A 21,156-nucleotide genomic window follows, 5' to 3' on the forward strand; every position below is an offset into this window, starting at 1 on the left:
CTTGTTTTTGTGTGTGTGTGTGTTGTTTCGTTTTAGTAGATAATACAATGGTTCAATGTTGATTTGTTTCATGTTGTTTCTCTTGTATTTTTTTTTCACTTCTTTTAAGTAATATTATTGTAATAGCAATAATTTAGTAACACTTGTATTTTTTGTTTTGTTTAATTAATTAATTATAATTTAATTATTGTATTAGATTTCGTTACCGTTTCTTTCTGTTTTTTTTTGTTTTATTTTATTTGCTTTCGTTTACAATTACGTTCACGTTTTGAGCGTTTTTATTTCCTTCACTCGTCTCTATGTGTGTGTGTGTGTATTTTTGTTGCCTTCCTGTACCATATGATGGTCGATATCGTTGTTGCCCTTTTGTCTCAGTTGCACTTAAGGCGGCGTCCATGTTTAATTTTTCCTTACCTGGTGCTAGTATATCCACCATTTGCACTGATTTGTACGATCAATACTTTTCCATTTGCCACAAACAAACAAAAATCATGTTTTATAATAATGCTGCTTGCTTCATTACGCCATTATCAACCAATGTAACAATTATTATTGCATTCTCTCTACACGCTAAGCTTAATAATGTGGCCGGCCCACACTTGTCCACTGCTGGGTGGAAGGAATAATTCAACAATGGTAAAGAACAACAACAACAACAACTAAACAATATATAAAACAAAACAAAAAGCTATAAATCTCCCAAAAAAAACGAAAGTGCTACACTAACTCAAACGCTGCACTCAGTTCAATTGGCTAAACGATACACGATCGAAGGTGGTTCTAGTTAGTGTATAGGGTTTTCTTTCGCTTTGCACTAAATTTAACCTCTTACCTACTCTTAGTACTTAATGTACTTTTTTGTGTTCTCACTATCGTCTCGTGCTGATTGCGCGTTAAAACGTGACGGACGTGTGTGTATCACCGTAGAAAGTAAACCGCGCGCTTACACATCTAAACTATGCAAAACAATAAACAGCGTATTTCGCTTACAGAAGAAAGTGAACTAGCCAGCTAAGAATGTAAAACAATTGCACACAATCCTTGCACCTAACGGGTAAAGCACCAGCAGCATAGCAGCTACGAACCATAATAAAATAAAATACTCGATCACTCTAGTCGTTCTACGCTAATCACTCATCGCTCTTAAATATTGCATTTTGTGTATGTGTGTGGGTGTATGTTTTTTTGTAGTATTTGGCCTACTTTATTGCAAAACGATCGAGTTCGATCGGTCGAAAAAACTAGAAGCACGGAAAAAAATAAAATCATTACAAGTAGCTAAGATGTACTACTAACAAACGTACTAATACTGCCCATTCTTCGCTATTCACTAGCAGGATGACGCCACACCGAGACGATCCCCTCCCGGCACACTGACACACGTTACGATCCCGGGTCCATAAATTCTCCTCAACAGCACCAAATCTTGCACTAATCCGGCACCTTCAGCTTTGTGCGATTTGCACCCAGTTTGCACACGCTGCCACATGCCAACCCCCGGGGGATTGACTTAGGATGACAAACTGTCCACAACACAACCCCCCCCCCCCCCCCCACCCCACGTTTGCAATCCCTTTCTTCCCGAGGCCCTTCTCTGTTCTCTGTGCGCAATGTTAAGTTGATGGATTGTAAATCTTTCCGCAAAAGCTCGTCCCGTGTATGTACGTTTTTAAACAGTTTTGCCATCAAGCCCGGCACTGTGGGCTCGATTGTTTGGCCACGGCGAGGAAGAAATCTAGGGCGCCAACACCACCATTCGACGATCGTCTCGAGATCTCTGCGCATCCGGCACATATCCCACCATCTTCATTTATCACGTTCTAATGCTTCGTACAACAAATCAACAAAAAAAAAACAATGTGACACAAGTGTGAGATAATACAGTGGCCCGTTCTTTTCGTCAGCTTCCGTTTTTTTGTATATGTGTGCCACTTTTTTGCTGCTGCTGCTCGCGTACTTGTCGCGAAAGGAACACGACGCCATTTTTTGTTTGCTGTTGTTGCTTCTACTTCCTCCAGCAAACCGCCACCGATTAGTCCAATTAAACATGGCAGCGATTCGGTACTGTGGCCATTTAATAAGTACTTGCGCTGTTCTATTAATCAATCTATCTCTCTGGGTCGTTCTACATTTTTCGCTCATCTTTTAATCACTTTTACACGCCGATGGAATTCAATGTCTAACTCGCGGCGAGTTAAATCTTACCCTAGTGAATGGCGTGCAGGCATGCGCTCGCACAAAAAAAAAGCCAAACGGACCAATCTTACACACTCCAAGGGCTTCTTATATACAACGGGAGCAACGAAAAAAACAAACAATCGTGTGTTTATATCGCTTTGCTACGTAGCTTATTTGTTTTTTTTGTGTGTAACGAATACAGTTGTGGGTTAATTGCTTTCCAATACGAGAAAATCGTTCCATGTAATGTACATTGATATTTCCCAACGTCACTTACTACTTTCGTCACCGGTGACGTCTTCATCCTTTCATCACGGTTCCCTTGTACTCTGACGTCAGTATTGTCCGCACCATAATATTGCTCCGGAAGCAGATGGTAACTTAGTGATCCATCGTCACAATATTGCCTTCCGACAGCTCTAACGATATGACGCCATCGCCCGGGACACGATCGTTTCATTGATCGTGCAACGATCTGGAACTCTGGAAAGCAGAGTTTTGATTATTGTCATTTTACGAACGAATACCTCTCCCCCAGACCCTGGCAAAGGGCATTGGGTGAAAAACGTTCAATGAGATCTGAGCGTCATATCGTTCCGTTTTTTTTGCAAAAACCAAAAACAAAAACGCACAGCAAAAACAACCGGAACGTGCATGTCTCGTGTGTCGCGTGTTTCTCCAAACAAATCGTCATTAAATTATCCCACTTCACACACACACACACACACACACTCTGTGGCCGTAAACCACCCTAGGTTGGGAATAATGTCATGCTCGATGAAACACGTATTTAACAAGAAATAACAATTAGTGAACATGATATCGATAAATCGATGACGTCGTCGATTTGTGTTGTTTTTTGTGTGTTGTTTATCGCCCAATCAATCCACGGCGAAGCCTTAAGCGATACCCATCAAACCGACGCCAAACCGTGCCGTCATAGTGAAGGGAGAGCGGGCGGGCGCGATCTTCGCCAACATCGCGATCACGTTGTCGAAGCGTTCGATCACTGGGCGTTAGAAAAGATGCACCAGTGAGGGTGGGCGACTCGCGGATTCGTCGAATCGAAGCGCAATTAGCTAAAGGGTAAACATTTTGCCTGTAACATTCCAGACTGACATTTCGATTCCGCTTCAGAGTAGAATGTGTACGTATTTTTTTACTTCCCCCACATCTAGATGTGGTGGTTTCCACAGTTCCAGACATTCCGATACATTATGATCTTTCGCGATGCAAATGGCGCTTCCATGGAGGTGGGAGAACGGTGGGGAGGAAATAGGAATCTCCCCCAGTTCCGATTCGCTTAGATGTTGAAACCTTCCATTACATCAACCTGTTGTTATAAGCCTCCAACACGTTTAACTACGTTCCACTTTGCATTGGAGAATTTAAAAAAAACCCCGGCCACCACATCAGCCCAAAGTGAGGCATGATGGCGACATCGGTTTTCTATCTCATAGTGGCCCCGGGGGCTTCGAGATAATGGGAGGAATTCTTTTCCTTCCTTCCTTCGCCAGATAACACACACACACACATTTATAGGGTGCTGTATTTGTGAGTGTGGTGCCCCGTCTCCCCCATCTTATAACGATCATCAATCCATGCATGGCCAATTTGTCAACCCTTTTCGTCAACCGGAGCAACTCACCCGAACTAGGAGGGTGTCGAACGCGAAAAAGGTACTCCCTCTTTCTGTGGAGAGGTGGGTATGTGGAGTGGATGAGTGGAGGCGGCAGGAAAAATAATGAGTGATAAGCGAGTCCGAATGTGCTGGCGCCATAATTGTCAACGTCAAGATTATGGGACGCACCAAAGCGGCGAGGGTATGGAGATCGTACAACGCACCCTCGTTGTGGCGTCCTATCTAAAAAAGCAACAAAAAAAAATAACACACAGCACCACTCAACGCAGTCTACACTCCTACGTCACAGGGCAGTCATATGAATGAACATTATCTCACACGCACCCGAAGTATGCATGCGATGGCCCATCGGCAACTGCCGTCAGGGCTCAGCAGGACGCCCTCGGTTTCCCCAAAGGCAAACGCAAAATAATTGATCGTGAGTCGCCAAACCCCTTCCCCTCGGCCGTATGATAACTCCGAACCGTCACTGTTTCCGTCCAGTCTTTGTGTGTGAGGGGCCATAAACAAATAAATCAAACGAACAGCCAATCGATTGAAGTGTATTGGGTAGCTTAAATACCGGACTATCCCTCGCATGCTGATGCTGATGGGCTTAAATACTGGTAACTTAGGATCCAATTGATCAGTTTGATAAAGTTGATATAAGCCCCCGTCGGTCGTTGATAAAAAGCCCGGGCCTCGTCGGTCTTCCAACAACCTCGCCGCTTTCGAGGCCACGTCCATGCCGGTTTGATCAGAGCATCTCAGAGCGCGGACGGTAGGAATGGAACGCTGGTACCAGTCACAAAATGACGAGCTGCCATTCGAAAACGAGAGGGATCGCCGAGAATTAGATTAGACGTCTTTAACAATGGGCTTATTTCGGCTGATCTATCCACTACTATCGCCATGCTGGTCCAACAATTGAACACACGATGCGTCTCGTTCACCTATCAGCAACGTTTTGAAGAGCACAACAAGAATGTCTCGCAATGTCTGGGCCCCCGGAAAAAAAGCCAGATCGTATCACCAAGATGGTCGGTAGAATGTGTCTTTTTTTGTGTTACTCACCCACCCCAATAGAGATGAATACATCAGCTTCAACAAATGTTTGAGACTTCCCAACCTTTTAGTATTGTCCACACGAGAGTTGCCCATTGGGCGTCTTCCCGATTCACCCGTACCCGCAAATAACTGAACACAGCTATTTCGTAACGTAACGTAACGTAACAACTACAACAACGATGCTGAGGAACATACAACAACATTTCGCTAGTACTACTACGCATTCCACAACACATCCCACATAACCTGGAAACTGAAGTGAACCTCAACAATCTAGCGGATTTCTTACTAACAAACAAACGATCCCGGCCAGCTGAGGCAAAGCTGAGCGGGTTTTTTTGTCTACCGTCTACTTAGTTTGCTGACTTAGATATGAATTACACCCTACGGTATGATAGGTGACAAGCGACGAATAAAGATTCGCTCATCGGGAAATAAAATCGACAATTAAACTTCAGAACTAAAACGCTGTGCAATTTATGTACGGGTCTCTGTGTGTGTTTCTTTTTTTGCTTTAGTTCTTCAACCATATCTGCGCTACACGTTTTGTTTTCCACAGCCACAACTGTAGGGTCCTGCCCTACGGCCACTACCATGTATAACAACCGTCTGCACGGCCGCTCGGATGTGTTGTGTCACGCTTGGTGACACTTAAAAAATCAGTAATACGGGCCTACAACTATATCGCTTATTTCTTCTCACTCTTCCAACCGGAACTAACGTCCCGCCTGTAGATCATTCCCAGCCTTCTCCGTGCACCGTGCTTAACAACGGTTTAATGTACATTAATATTGTAACAAAACAATCCATTCCCCCCGTTAGGGACTAAAGTGAATCATTCAACGATTTGATTTGTTCGGTGTGTGTTTGTGTGTGATCTTCCTATCTTCCTGACGTTAAGAATACTTACAAGTTATTGATTTCGGTTACGGTCGAGCAGGCTCTCTCATGCTTTTGATACGGTTCTCAATACGTTACAACAGACTGTTGTGGTGCACTTTTCTGCTGGCTGCCATGATGATGATGATGATGATGCTGTTGCTGCTGGTGGTGGTGTTGATGATGAACGTGCAGATGATGAGGTTGATGTGGCAGCAGTTCCGCCTGCGGCTGTATCGGTTCTACCGAATCCTGCTGCTTGTTACCGCACACTAATGGCTACGACTCGAGCTTTACGTTCGTTTCGAGCGCAAACTGTAGCTGCGTCTGGAGCCGTTTGTTTTCCGCCAGCAGCTGGTTGATGCTTTCCTTCAGCTGTAGGTTCTCCAGCAGTATCTGATCCTTCTCGGCAAGGCACTCGGTCAGCTTGTCGCTGGTGTCTTTCAACCGCGTAATGTACTCGCACGCTTTCGCCAGGATGCCGCCCTTCGATAGGTTTTCGCCCTGACCACCATTGTTCTGCTTGTTCTGCGTCTCGGACGATGGGCTGTTCATATGTTCGGCGGGAATAATTTTGTTCAGCTCGTGTATCCAGTTGTTGATTTTGTCCCTCCGCCGTCTTTCGATTTCGTTGTGGTTTGCCCTTCGCCGATCGTCGCGCTGTTGCTACAGTTGGATGGAAATGCAACCCGGAGGGGGAAAAAAGGGAAAAAAGGGGGATGTAAATTAGAAACAGTGTGTTTAACAGGCGTTACATTAATTAGTAGCACATGAATTGTGGATGGAATAAGAAAAAAAATCCTCCCTTAACATCACTCTATTTGATAATCGTTCATGCTGGTGATCGATATCGATAGGTCCATGCGGTGGGCCACGTTTTTTCCCCGTGAGCCATACAAATGCGAAACAACTTCAAGCGTCGGGTACAAACGTCGTTACTGAAGACCCGCACGTAAGGAGACGTACCCCTGCCAGCACCCTGATAATGCTGATTGATGCCTACTGCACTATGGCATCCCCGCGATCAATCGACAACGCACCCGTCCGCACAATCTATCATCCATTTATTATCGGTCGGCGGTTGTAGCCGTACACCGAGGGCGGCCCGTACGTACGAGATGGTTCCATCGGTGGATGGTTGTGTCCTTTTGCGTTGCACATAACGCCACCGTTCGGTAGCACCAGATAGGCTTTTGCTTTTGCGGTAAAACGGACGGAAAAACAGCAAGCTTTCCTTCTCGTTGAGTTGCTTTGGCAAAGGAATATATATAAAAACACCTCCCCATCGCTGAGTGATCATTTATCTCGCCAGACTGCGATATGCGCTTTTTTTTGCTTCTCTCTCTCACTATTTCACCTTGGCGCGACATCGGTGCACAACGTGGATTGCGTGCGTTTTCGATAGTGTGGCCTGCGCACACAGAACGAGCGGATGCCGATGATCGGCAAGTTCAAATAACCAGTTTCGGTTACCGGAGGAGTCCTCGTCATTGTCACACCGTCACCGTGCCGCGGGCGGGTAGAAGTAAAAAAAAAAAAAATAAACGCCAACTAACCAGTTAACATGCTACCCCCCTTTCCCCCCAGCCGTCTACCGACAGGCCGCGTTCAATAGGCGCGCGTGCACTTGACAAGATCGATTCGACACTACTCGCTACTCAACTACTAAGATGCTTTCAGACGCACTCTCTACGCGCAGCGACCTCTGACGGACTCGCTGCGCACGCTCATTTACACTCCCGGATCGAGCAAATCGGGCGAACCGATCGGAAGCGACCGAACTGCGGGCTACCATTGCATACGGTGCGGCACAGCAGTGACATGCTGGTTAATTGCTAATTAATGCCCTCTGTCGCTCGGTTTCTATGCTTAATCGAAACGCCAGAGGTTAAAAGGCTAACCTGCTGCACCGACCGGTGGGGGCAAGCTGGCAAAGGTGTTTTCTGTGCCGCCGATGAAGGTACCGATGAAGCGAAGAAATAGAACGAGGCAGCCTAGACACGGCGACACCACCAAACGCTTCGAAACGACTGGGGGCATAGGGCAGGGCGTGAGAATACATCCCCTAGTACAGCGAACACTCCTTCACCGGTAGCCCTTTTCCGAGACTTCTGACAACATTGGACAAGTACAACAACCACACACACACACACATAGTGCCCAGCATCTCCAGAGCTGGCCTAAAGAGGCCGCCGATTAGTCGATAACCTTGAACTTTATCGATGCGCGCTATCGTGCGTGCGTGCCGCCGTTAGATATAGACACCGGCGTATGAATGGAAACCGAAAGCAACGTACCACTATGGTCGAGAAGGAGAATTCCCAACGATTACAAGTCGGTACCAAACTAGGTCCACCAGGGAGAGGCTCGACCAAAACGGCCAAACGTTCTCCAGCTTCTGCGTGGTGTCGCTATGAGACGTAGCGTATTCTTTCGCCTCCTTCTTCGCCGGGTCACCATCACCATCGGGTAGGTCATACCGGTGACTTTCGCTTCGTCGTCGGCTCGTTGATGTTTTAATTATTCATGTCAAGGTTCGCTGGTGTGAGCGTACGCGGAGCAGCACGCCTGCGGTGCGCACCCAGCTGCTGGTGGGCCCGCTGGGAGTGGAAGCGATACGAAACAGGTGAATGAGCAGAACCGCCATGATCGTGCCATTGCCGAAGAGTTGTCTGAGGCTAAGAATGTTCTTAGCTTCAGTACTGAGTCATTCGTCGTGCTTCGCCACTGCTAGACAGCGCAAAAGCGGCTTCCAAATGATTGTGAGTGTTGAATGCCGACATCTTCAAGTTAGTTCCAAGAGATGCTCAGTAAAAACGTAGGAACTTTGTCTCGATTTGACTTAATGACCTACTAGGAGATGCCTGATATATTAGGAATCACCAAGAACATCGTATTAGTAGTCGGGAATGTTGGGAACTATTATATTTGTGGGATTCTTAAATTAAATCAAGTTAAACTGAACTCTATAGTGACTGTAGAAAAATGACTCAAAATAGTATTAAGCTCTCCAGTTACATGCACTCGTAAGCTCTGTTTTGCAATTGATCTTAATAATTTATCCAAAGTGCTGACGTGTCTAAATTTGCATTCCTGCACAAGCGCACAATGTTTAATCACAATCTGCCGGACAACAACATCTCTTGGCAACGCAACAACTGTACCAACGAGAACAATTCCAATCTCAGTTGCAGTTATGGACCATTCGCCAGATCTTGTATCCATAAGTTAAAGAAGATCTTTTCAGCTGTTTTGGAAGTATCAAAAGAATGCCCATCGATCGAATTACCAGGGCGCGAAACGAAACACGCTAACACCAGAAAACCCTGACACTCCATTAGACCTGATACGCTTCTGGCCACCAAACTGGATGTTTAAATACCCGGGAGCAAGAAGAAGTGAGAGAGAGCGAGAACAAGAGGGAGGAGAAGAAAAACAAGAACTACAGAAAAAAAACCAGATCAAAGCCCAAACGGTCCAAGGATAAATATTCCATCCTAGGTACTGCAGGGGCCTTCCTTTGCCGCTACAGTTCCTTCATGCGCGACGCTAATAGTGTGGAGCTCATTAGGCAGTGCCTTACTGATCGCGTTGCCACGCGGTCCCTTCCACCATCCACTGCCGCTACTACCTCCGGTCCTCCAGGTGTTGATGGATTATGGCACATTGTTGTGTGTTATCGTCAGTGCTTTTTTGCATGTCTGATGTAATGCGACAATCATACGCGGCGCCAACCAACGTTCCTCCGCCCCTTTCTCGTCCATCGTCCGGTTGTTCCGGAGCGTTAAGGTGAAATCGTATTATGAAGTTCGATCAATCTGCCTCGTGGATGGAAACACGAATTTGTACAGCGAATTAGTACGGGTCCACTAAAAACGGTTTTTATTTGCTCTAGATGTGTCCACGGGGCGGGCAAAGCAGTAGAGGGTTGGTGAAAAAAAAAACCACCACCACCGCCCCCGGGAGGATGGACGGACGGAAGGTAAAAAGCATAGAGCAGCAACATAACCTTCTAATGAAAAATGGTCATTTGCTGACGGTTGGACGAGACCTGTCAGCAAAGCGATTAGGAAAGTCCAACTGGAAAGCTACTAGCTGTAGGCGGTTGGGGTGACCGGAGTCGGGTGTAAGGTTTATAGTATGATCCCCCCCTCCCACACCCTTTCGTGGGTTCTCTTCTCCCCCCGCCGCCATTGTCGTTTATCCCTTTTCCACTAGAAATTACGATATTGTCAGGCGTTGGGCAATGATGACGAACCGGCCACGATAATGATAATTTGAATATCAACAACACAATGCCATTCGTGCCCGTGCCATCCTGTGCTGTAGTTTCCCTGCATCCCGTGCGCGCTACTGCTGGTAAACCCTTTGGGCCGGTGGGTTTTCCACCCGGGGCCGACATCTGTTTACGATGGCTCTTGTGTGTGGCTGGCAAAAGTGTAATTTTTCGTTTACGTAAGTGGCCCTTCCACACACAGACGCGGCACGTATGTGTGTAGTGCGGTTAGCCTCCCGGGGGCGATTGGTTGTCACCAAGGCCAGTTTAAAAGGTTCTTGATAACATATACTAACGAGGGTTGAGAGTTCTTACTTCAAACAGACACAAACACGCAATGCTCCAGTGACAGTGCCGTTGTGAGATGAAGCAAGCGATGGTTTGCTTACTCAGTCACAGCCGTATGGTCCGAAACGGGGCCACAACATCGGGACCTCTTCGATACGCACGATAGAGGGACTTGATGTTGTACTTGCGGAAAGGGTTTTCCGGTTTAATCTTGTTTTTTTTCTTAATTTAATTTTGCAACTTCCAAACGACACTCGACTCTGGACTTTTGGGACGGATTCCGTTTCTTCAGTTACCAATCCCATTTGCCCAGTAAACAGTAAACCTTCGTGACCGGATGATGATGATGATGAGAAGAAGAAAGTATTTTAACACTCCACACACTGTGATAAGATAAAGATAAGAACGTGCTTTGGCTCAATATCGCTGTGCAGAGTAACGCGGGTCCACCGTGGGTCAAGCAGTGCGGACAACCTTCACAGTAACGCTGGTTGGGTTTGAAGTGCAACACAAACCTTCTTCTGTTGTTTTTTTTTTGTGTTTTGTTCCTACACATCCTGTTGCACTTCATTTTTTGTTTTGTTTTATTCTTATGCTACTGCCAGGGAGGAATTTCCAACCTCACATCCTCTTGAAGGGCCTCTTGTCACAAAATAAAAATTTCAACGAAAGTGTTTCCATTCTACCACCCCGTCCCGCGCGTAGTGTTCTACAAAAAGAAAGGGGGGGAAGAAAAAGGTTTCGCGCTTACCTTTCGATTTAGGTTTGTGTCTCCATTGCACTCCGAGTTCCGTTGCACCCCCCGGACACTGTTGGCGGATCGGGACTGTTTCACATTGTCGTTGTTTTTCTTAAACACTAGAAAGGAGCCTGCACAATATACATATGGTGTGGAAAGAGAAAATAAATTAGTCCACAAATCTGTAAGTCGGCACAACGGTAGTCGGATCACAAAAGCTGGACATTTAAAAACAAAAATTCCATTCTAATCACAACCATTCACACACTAAACACAGTAAACGAAGGGGACAAAACTGTTACAAAAGATGCAACATAATTTAAAACTACACAACAATGCACACATTCACGCAAACAGGCACACATACATTCACACACACACACACAAACGAATGTGATCAAAACAAAAAGCACAAACACACACACTGAAGGAAAGCAGGAAACGAAACACAAACACACAAAAAGAAAGTAAAACAATAATGCAAAAAAACATAAAGGTTCAATTTACATTGACTGGGATCGTTGCTGGAGTTTGTTAGCGTTGGGTATGGACTAGCTGGAGATCCTGTGATAAAATTAGGTGAATCTAAACTGTCTGCCACTTGTATTAATCTTAGTGCGAGCATTCCTGTGAGAGATGGAGAATGAAGAAAAGAAAGTAGAAAAAAAATATGGAAATACAAAAAAAAAGAGAGAAAGAGAGAGAGAGAAAAACGAAAGAAAACATGAGTAATACGGTCAATTGCAAAACACGCAACGTACGTGTGTGGTTGGTGCGCTAGTGCGTTAGGAAGAGACTTAGAACGATAGACAAATGGAAGATGTTCAGGGGAGGGAGGGGGGATAGGGGGAAGGGAGGAAACAAGGATGGGAAGAGGGAAATTGGGGCCAGAGGTATATTATGACGATTGTAAAATGTTTTTTATTGCACATGTGCACTAATAGGCCAACCATCGTATCGATAAAAGACACTTCAGAAGGATTCACTGTCCACTGCTTTAATGTTGTGATTCACTGGGCAATACACACCCCCAACCCCCACAATTCATCCCTCAATGTCACCATCCCTTCTAAAACGAGAATGATTGTCTGCTGTGTGGCGCATTTAAAATGTACACCTTTTTCCAATAATAGCCACTAGACTAGAATCAATTCCCGACGATTCTCACCGTAATACAGCCGAGAACAAACCTCGCAAATGAATGATCTTTCTTGTGGCTATTTTTGAGCCACCAAAGAAAAGTGTGCAGGGGGAGGGGTGGGGGGGGGGGGGGGCTGCAGACTTGCGGTGCGGGTGGTTAATACCCGATGCAATATAAATTATTGCGACGCATGGTGCGCGCCAACAAAAGCATAAACCGCGCACACGAGGTGTTTTATACGATGTTGCAATAAACTGTTGGCGCAGGACGCCCCATATTCTCGCGTGATACGATACGGGGGGGTATCACGGCACTTTCTGCCATACGCCACCTGTTTTTTTTTTTTTTTTGGTGTGTGCGGTAGTGGTGACTGATAAACTAATGCTTTCGCAAGCATGCAAAGGGAACGGATGAAGGTAAAACAGCGATGCCACGCTTGTCACGACGAGCGGCCAATGCCCGCAAAAGTGCACATCGTTTGTGCTGCTGATTTGTGCTGCTTCGTGATACTGGATACATCCGTTCTGATGTCTAGCTTCACTTTTGTGTGTGATCCATTTTCAGGTTCGATTGGCGGTTAGGATGGTATAGGGGAAAGGGTAAGAACAACCATTGGAAACAAGTGCATTGGGTGGTGGTGCGAAGGATTTTTTAAAGGGGTGAAACAGTGGTGTAGGTGGCACATATTGTTGTAGGTAAGCAAAATTCTTCAAATGTACCATCGTTTTTAACTGTAAACTGTAGGTCATCGTCGATATGTGAAAAATCACCTGCAAGCAGAAGAAAGTGAAAATGTAAACATTAGTCGTTTGCCGCTTTTTAATCCTTTCGAAGATGGGTGGATGAAAAAACTGTGTCTTACGATCACTTACCAAGAGTATTGTCCTCTGCCATGCTTATCAGGTCGTCACTGTCGGTCGTCGGATTTTGCGTTGCAGTTGTTGTTGTTGTTGCCATCGGGGACAGACGCGTTTCGGCATTGATCGGTTTCGGGGGGTTGCGTTTTAAACATCCGTGTAGCATGAAAATACAAACGAAAAACGACAACATTTAGAACACTTGCTATCACTTGCGGTCTTATCACTTTCACTTTCAATCCTCAAGGGTGGCGTTTTTGTGAGGAGGCTGAAGAAAAGGAGGAGGAAAGAACAACATGTTTCCACAACCAAGCAACCAACCAAGATATGGTCGATTTTTTGCCATCTCGCTTGTAAAAGCACAGAGAACGTGATTTACTTGAAGCGTACTTCAAGCGTACTTCAAGCCGAAAAGGGTCGGTACGGTTGGCCCTTCGTACAAAAAAAACCCACACACGGAGGCTGTCTCCGTGAGGTTCCTTTTTTCACACCATTTCGCACCAAACAATTGTCCCCTCACACTCTGCGCTTGTGGTACGCTTTCTTCTTACGTTTTGGGTTGCATCCCCCGTCAAGACGGGAAAGGTTGGAACCGGGGGGGAGGGATGAAGTGAAAATTCGAGCATGAAAGAAGGGGGGTGGATACTATTTTCAGTGCCTACTAGCTGCAAGTACACTGTTGTTTTGCATTTGCACACACGACGAAAAACAACACTGCGTCCCCACCACAAAGGGAAAAATCAACACTAGAGGGCGGAAAATTTGCCACTCATTTTCCCCCACACACACCTACCCGTTACGGGGTGGGGAGAATATTGAAGAGCAGATGTGGTTTTTCACGTTTTTTTTTTGTTTGGTCAACTAACTATACGCACAAATCCGTGATCCGTTTTGCGGGTGTGATAAATTTTCGGGAAACCTGCAGAACCTGAACCTAATCCTTTTCACCGCCCCGTATATAGCCAGCACAAAAAATGGATAGTCACAATTGTTTCAAACAAGGGTAAACTGAACTGTGTGCACTTGCGAAACTTTTACGAGTGTGCAGGCGTAATCAGGCAACTGCGAGAGAGTGAGAAAGAGAGTGTGAAAACAAGAAGCGCTCGAGGAGCGTCGTTTGAACGAAGGAAAATAAACCAGATTGAGAGATGAAAATTTGTAGCGAAAATTTTCATCTCATCAATCGGATCCCTCTCGGAGCGCTCTCCAACGCCCCCGGCGGGGGGTTTGGGATGGTGGAAATTGTCTCACGAGCGTGAGAAGTGAGAGCGAAACGGGAGCCGTTTTTGAATGAAAGGATGACAACGATTAGAACAGGATGCATTCGGATGCAGCGTGTGCAAGCGAAAGGGAAAGCAAACTTCTACTACTACTACTACTACTACTACTACGGAGAGTTAGTATAAACACACACGCATACACAAATGCGATGCGTGAGAATGCATCGTTCATGAAAAATAGAGAAAATTGGACGTGAAATTCGTAAATCCACTAGCCAAGTGGGAGGAAAACCAATAATGGGGAGAAGTAAATTTAAAAAATAAAGGAAACAATAGTTGCCACCAGAGTGTACACAAACTCTCGCGAAGGGGTGGAAAATTATGGGGTAGGTTATGCCGCCTCCCTCCATGCTAACTGCCTCCCCCCCAAAATGGGACGCATACACTAAGAGCGAGTTGTTTTTTTTTCTTTCGTTTTCACTCTCTTTCTTTCTCTCGCTCTCCCTGTCTCACTGATTGTGGCCAACCCTCGCGTAATCAATAATCGTGCGTAGAATGAATTCGTCTCACTGTTCTTATTTGCTTGTTTGGTTTTCGGGGGGATATCCGCTTCGTCTAATTACCTTATTTCTAAGCAATCTACATCGTAGTCGAGCTTATTCATGATGAGGGCCGTTTTGGGGTCGCGGTGGGCACCGTTCGCCAACAACACACCAACCACAAACTTAAACACACGCACCCGCACTCACACGCACAGAGTACCAGCAAGTTTTGCTGGGTTTTGCTGCTAGATTCCGCTGCAGCAAATTGGACGTAACGAAGAAACGGCTCTCAGCACACCTCAGCAGGCGCGCACGTCCAGGGTTGGTCCGGTTGCTGGCAGCCACAACCTACCCAGGAGACCACCAGTGGGAAACCTTACTTACAACACTAAAGTAAACGGGCCTGGCCCACACACATATATCACACACCAGCACTTTCGTTACAATGGGGGAAAGCACTCGCACACAAAAACGCACTCTCGGGGCCACCCGTTTTTTTTTTTTGTTGGCCACCCACAGCCACTTCCTTCTTGCAACGCTTTGTGGGCGCTGTGGCGTTGGCGTTTTGTTGGGCCCAACGTCGTACGTCGTGCTACTACTTGTCTGCTACCTGTTCTCGAGCACTGGATCCGCTCTCTCTCTCTCTCTCTCTCTCTCTCTTGCTCTCTCTTGCTCTGTTTTGTTACTATTCCACTGCTCGTGGAACCGACAGGACGAGAAAGGAACGCGCGCGCCCAAAAAGGGACGGATGTTGTTGGGGGACCGTTTTTGGGAGAAATTGTATTTCTTGTTACCCCTAAAAATTTCTCCAACCCCTTTGGAACGGTTTCCGTGCACCTAGAACACCCCAGCACGCAACGCGCCCTTTCGATAGCGCTCTCCCTGTGTAACCTCCGTGCTCGCTCTATTCGAACATTCCTGGCAGCACAATTCGGCGCGCACTCGCGAAATGCTCGAACCGTTGCACACTTGTTCGCTTCGCTTTATTTATTTTTCTTTCCCTCCCTCGGCCAAAGGACAGAGAGATGCACTTGACGCTTCCTTCGACGACACGCACATACACGGGCACGCTTTGTCCTGTCACTGCTGCTGCTGCTGCTGCTGGCTTTGATGTGCTTGATTTCTTCTTACACTCACTCCGGAGACAATTGGTAAAACGCAATCCGCCGTTTGCTCGTACCACGTACTCGACGCGACGCACTAATACGCTTACTACAGGGACCTACTAAGGCAAGAGTGTCCGAGTGATGCACAATTAAAATCCCGAATAATGCGCGATTTTCGTTTGTTGCCTTTTGTTCAAGTTGTTTGTTTCTCTGGGGGTGCCCCCGTAACAACAACCTGTCAAATTTTTTGGGGGTTGCGAAATTTCTCTCTTCTACTTTCTCTCTCTCTCTCTCTCTCTCTCGGGGAAGTGGATAAACAACAACAAAACGGCACGTACACGATTGATGACAGTTGTGTCGGTCACCGATGCGATGCTAAAATATTTCGCACAATTTCACACTCTCCTACTAGGCGGCTACTAATGTGCTCGGAGGGGGGATGTTTTTGTGTGGCTTCGGAAGGCAATCGAAAGGTGGAAATTCCTTCTCACGGAAACGTCGTACCTGCCCGTTGTGTGCTAAAACTGTGCTGTAATTTTCGCGCGCAGCAACAAAAAACACCCCTGCCAGCGGAAAACCCCGGTAACCGTTGGCAACGGAGGTTTGATTTTGACAGCAGTTCAACTACTGCTGCTCTCGATACTACTACTGCTGCTCTCGGTTACTATTTCGCCGTCATGCACACTAACGGTCGACGTTAAAAACTCGCCCGAAATACACGTTATGATGTGCGAAAAGTCCCCTGTCCACTGGGTATATATGAGGCCATAAAGTCTGCTGGTGAATCACGCGGTGGGGTTTTTTTTTTCTTTTCAAACGTATTTATGTTGCCGCGAACACTCGCGAATACCGTTCGCACGACAACACCAGTCTGACCCAGAAGAAGGTTGTGCACGGTGCACGTTTTAATTCTGTTTTGTTGTTTTTGTTTGTTTTTTTTTTTTTTTGGCAACACAAAATCCGTATGTGCGGCGATTCCTTCGCACAAACTGTGAGCGGTGCACTGACTGGTTTTGCGGATGACCCGAAAAGAGCGATGTTTACTGCGCGGCGGTGCGTAACTGAATGAATGTGGCCGCGCATTTGTTGATAGGGAGCCTCCACACTGTCGTGAGCCCGTCATTGTCGCGTTTACGTCGATTGCGCCGCCGGCTAGCACAGCGTGAATAAACAAACACACGAATCAGCTGCACGCACACATACACCCATCCGAGTGGCTGCGTAGAACGGGCGGGCAGGATGGGTGGCGGGTGCGGGTACGGTGGCGGGCGAGCACGTGCGACGGCGAAGGGATGTAGATAGCCGCAGACAGACAGAAGACGCACCGTCAGACACAGTGCATATACTACGATACGTACAGTGCGCTACCAGCTTTTTGCACAGGGGTTTTTTGCAAAATTATGCTGCAAAATTATAAATGGATTGGGATTTTCCTTGCTTGGAAATTCTTCCAGTTGATGACAAAAAAAAGGTTGAAATATTGTAGTTTGTTATAAGTATAACAACAGTAAAGTTTAATGTAGTATTAAAGCACGCATAATACCAAAATTTTATCCCAATAGCATAAAACTTTCTAGTCTACCTGGGAATGTCCCAAAACCACATGAGAATTGACGTCTTTTGAATGAAGTCATCTTTGAAAGTTGAGATTTCTGAGGTATGAAAACAATTTTTATGGTTTGATTGTTTGCTTTGAATCTTGACGAGATCGTTTTTTTTCGAACTTGTTTAGTATCATTATTCAGACACGAACTGGACAGGACTAGATATCAAATCTCATCTGGACCGTCCCTCCGAAACAAGGACTAGCTATCCGGCTATGTAGTATAAATAAGTCTAATAAGCCAGAAATGGCCGGCATGACCTTAGACGTCGTTAAGCCATGAAGTATAAGACTATTCAGACACATGAAGTAGAGATATGGCCTGGCCGTTTTATACGAAACAGGACAAAAACAGGACAAATGAAATGGCACTGTCTCAAAAGACACTCTTCAAATAACCAATTTTTGCTGGACACACGACTCTTTAGCTTGGCAAATAACTGCATTACAAACAGAAAAATTTAACTGAAATGGGTTAAATGAACGCCAAAGTTAGTCAGTCCAATAAAACCTTTAGAATTCAACGTAAAACCAAAGGGAGACATTAGTCATTCGACATGAGATATTACTGCTATTTTAAGCACTCTTATCTCTGTAAGCTGCCTTATCTTTATTAAGGAAGCAAATGGGCTGTTTTTAGATTTTTATTTGAGCATGATTTTTTCTCCAAAACTTGAGTAAATTAATACATAATTAAATCATTAGAACATTTGGTTATAAAAGAATTAACAAAAAAGTTACTCCATAATCGCCATAACGTGATGGAAGAGTGTCACGCACTGTTAAAGTAGCTGCACGTTTATGCCTCGATGCGCCGTTTTAAGCGGTTCTTAATCGCGCCATCCCAGTGTGCCCGAGGGGTGTCCGGGGCAGACGGCGACGACAAACCCGGGGACGGGTGGCGACGTGTTCGATTGGCACGTGAAACGGAAACTGTGTGGTGTTGGTGTGTTTTGAGTTCACTACTCATTCAATCGGTCCGATCGTTCGTACTTTCACGTTTCGCTTTTATTCTGCCCTCTTTTTCTCTCTCACGCTCTCTCTCTCTCTCCCCCTCTGGGCCCTCCATCGACGATTACAATCAAACGATTAAAGAATAAAACCACCCCGATTAGAACCGGACCGTGCGGAAAACACCTGTACTTCACCTGCATTCTTTTAGGGCAGCATCGGTCCGATCGGTCCGAGAGGCAACGTAAAGTTGGGGTGATTTTCCACCGTGTGCGCTAGTAAACTGTCGCACAACACGACACACACACGGTGTGTGAAAATCTACTCCCCAACCCCTCCATAATCGGGTCCAGAAACTGGGATTTGGTGGGTTATTTTTTTTGTAATGATAAAATTGTTCTGTTTTTAAACTCTACATAAATCCCACTCTATCTTGTCCGAAGAATGAGGATTTGTCCTATCGGCATGTCGTTCGACTTGCACGGGTCCGCTTATCAAAAGCATGCGCTCCTCTGAAAGGGCATTGCGAAGCAAATTTTTACATCCGAAACATTGTTGCAACAAAACCGTCCGTTATGGTTGATAAATGTTTGAAAAAGGTTTGATTAATGTGCTGAAGCTACTGAACTGATCGTGCAGTAGAACGAATGCACTTTTCTTTATGCACTCAAAATGCACCCACTAACCTTGCATTCGTAACGTAAAAGACACTATTCGCGGCGTTTTTGCCCCACACAACAACCTTACCTTGAATTGGTCAAATTCGATTATTATGCAACGCGAACCCGTACGAACTGCACTCGGAATCGCGCACCATTGCAAATGTTCTGCCTATTAGTAATAATACCGTACCAAGGCGTGGGGTTTGTGTTTTGTTTCTCGTTAAACTCTCTGTCACCCGCTTGTCATTCGTCTATTGGCCACTAAAATCGAATCATTTCCCTCCCCCCGGTCCCCGTCCCCGCCCCTCCACAGCCCTTAGTATATCCCGAAACCACCCTCCCCGTTAGCTCATGATGGGAAACCTTGAGTAGAAGATTGCTCCATTGCGTTTGTGGAGCCCGCAGCAGCGCGCAATGATTGAGCTTTTCTAAATTATTGATTTGCGCAGCTCTCCCGCACGCTTATTAATCAAATTATGAAGACATGCTACACTGCTTGACAAGTGTTTAGAGTTTAGAGAGTTAGTCTCTCTATCGGTGCTTATGTGCGAATATTTCATCACCTTGAAGTTTGTTAACGAGTCACTTCGGTTCGGGTGGTTAGGTTTTGGCCGTAAAAACTAATATATTCTTAAAACCGAAACGTGGCGTAGAATTTGTTTTTTTCTATACTGTACGTGTTGTTTTCAACGGTTCGGTAATTTGTGAACTTGTGTTATAAAAAAGAAAATATGTTTAAAAAACACCATCTCCCTTTCGGGCTTGAGTAATGTCTGGTTCATTACAAGGCGAGGAATCCACACTCGTGCTTTTCGATGACTCTGGTTTATTGCTTTTGCATTCCCAGCCTTTGCCCACTATCATTAACAAGCCCATCTGGCAGGGTACGTACCTGGCAGCGAGAAGTGGGGAGGTTTTCCCGCACCTTACACGAAACGGAACCCCCGGTGGAGCTTATTCCCGGTGGAACTTCACTAGCAGCTGTAAGTAATCTGTCAAGCAGCCAATCAAGCGGTAGCATCAACACACACACACCCACACCCACACAAGGCTTCTTCTCACTCCCCCCCTTTTTGTGGTCATATTTCTTGGGAAGCACTACGTCGATCATCTGCCGTTGTGAGCTCGTGTATGGCACGGGTTTTTGAAATGTAATTATCGCCGTAAATTGTCAATGTCCGGTTGGCGGTAAGTCAGTGTTCCGGTATGCCATGGTGGAAAGAGCATTCGGCAATCAGCAGACAACATGGGGTAAAGGGGGTAGAATTTGATGTAGATTACATTTGCGCTAGAGAATTTGAAGAGTTGCCAGGGGAAGCTTAAGTGTTGTGTTGTGCTGTAAATTAGGTTTCGCGAAATTGTCTCCAAACTGAATGTAACACCGTGTCTCATGGGTGTATAATTTGAATTTAAGAACACAACATCTTGGTGATCGATGGACATGAGAGAGTCCTAGAACGAAGTCAATATTTATCCCTTTAACTCACAAAAAAGTTTCTGTCATCATACGTAGAGTGATCGATAATGTTAAATAATTCAAAATCAACAAAGTATTTGATAAAAAAAAGATCATTTTTTCGGACGCAAAAATTTTACAGTTTTAAGAAGTTTAAGACAACAAAAAATGGCTCCTTACGACGAATCATTCTTGCGCTGTAATGTCCAGGAACTTTAAGCTGAAGTTTTGGACATAATCGCGTTTAAAGATTTTTTACATTAAAAAAAAACATAGTTTTGAGTTTTGAAAAATTTACTACTCTCTTTCCATAATCGATGGATGATCAAAATAAGGTCTGCGAATGATGACGTGCGGCCTCCAAAAAAAAATGCCTATATATTAGGAAACGTGCCACCATAAACCATAACCGTGTGTTGTGTGGCACGTTGCGAGAAAAACTTCACCAACATTAATTCGATCCCATTGAAGCACCCCGATTGAGGTGGTTTGCAACAACAAACGCGTCTATTCATACATGCCAAAATAAAAACTGAATTGAACATTCGAAACTAAAACAAAAACTAGAA

At 45.5% G+C, this 21,156-nt stretch overlaps 2 protein-coding genes across 8 annotated transcripts in view; one reads left to right on the forward strand and one right to left on the reverse strand.

Annotated features, from left to right (window-relative positions):
• Nucleotides 1–21,156, forward strand: part of LOC125765078 (acyl-CoA:lysophosphatidylglycerol acyltransferase 1-like) — a 70,767-nt gene that overhangs the window by 20,000 nt on the left and 29,611 nt on the right. The gene's annotated exons all lie outside the window — the stretch shown is intronic.
• LOC125765119 (upstream stimulatory factor 1-like) lies at nucleotides 1,547–17,000 on the reverse strand. Of its 7 annotated transcripts, none has more exons than XM_049430005.1 (6): nucleotides 14,891–16,991; nucleotides 13,063–13,100; nucleotides 12,910–12,960; nucleotides 11,557–11,676; nucleotides 11,062–11,180; nucleotides 1,547–6,412 (listed from the first exon to the last, which is right to left on the reverse strand). In XM_049430005.1, exons 1-6 carry the CDS (start codon nucleotides 14,929–14,931, stop codon nucleotides 6,026–6,028), a joined length of 756 nt encoding a protein of 251 aa, XP_049285962.1. In that variant the 5' UTR covers nucleotides 14,932–16,991; the 3' UTR covers nucleotides 1,547–6,025. The 7 variants fall into 7 exon arrangements, with proteins under 7 accessions (XP_049285962.1, XP_049285965.1, XP_049285964.1 ...); XM_049430008.1 differs by lacking the exon at nucleotides 14,891–16,991 and adding an exon at nucleotides 13,923–14,216; XM_049430007.1 differs by lacking the exon at nucleotides 14,891–16,991 and adding an exon at nucleotides 13,914–14,216.

This window comes from Anopheles funestus, chromosome 2RL, assembly GCF_943734845.2.
Source record: "Anopheles funestus chromosome 2RL, idAnoFuneDA-416_04, whole genome shotgun sequence".
NCBI classification, from domain to species: domain Eukaryota; kingdom Metazoa; phylum Arthropoda; class Insecta; order Diptera; family Culicidae; genus Anopheles; species Anopheles funestus.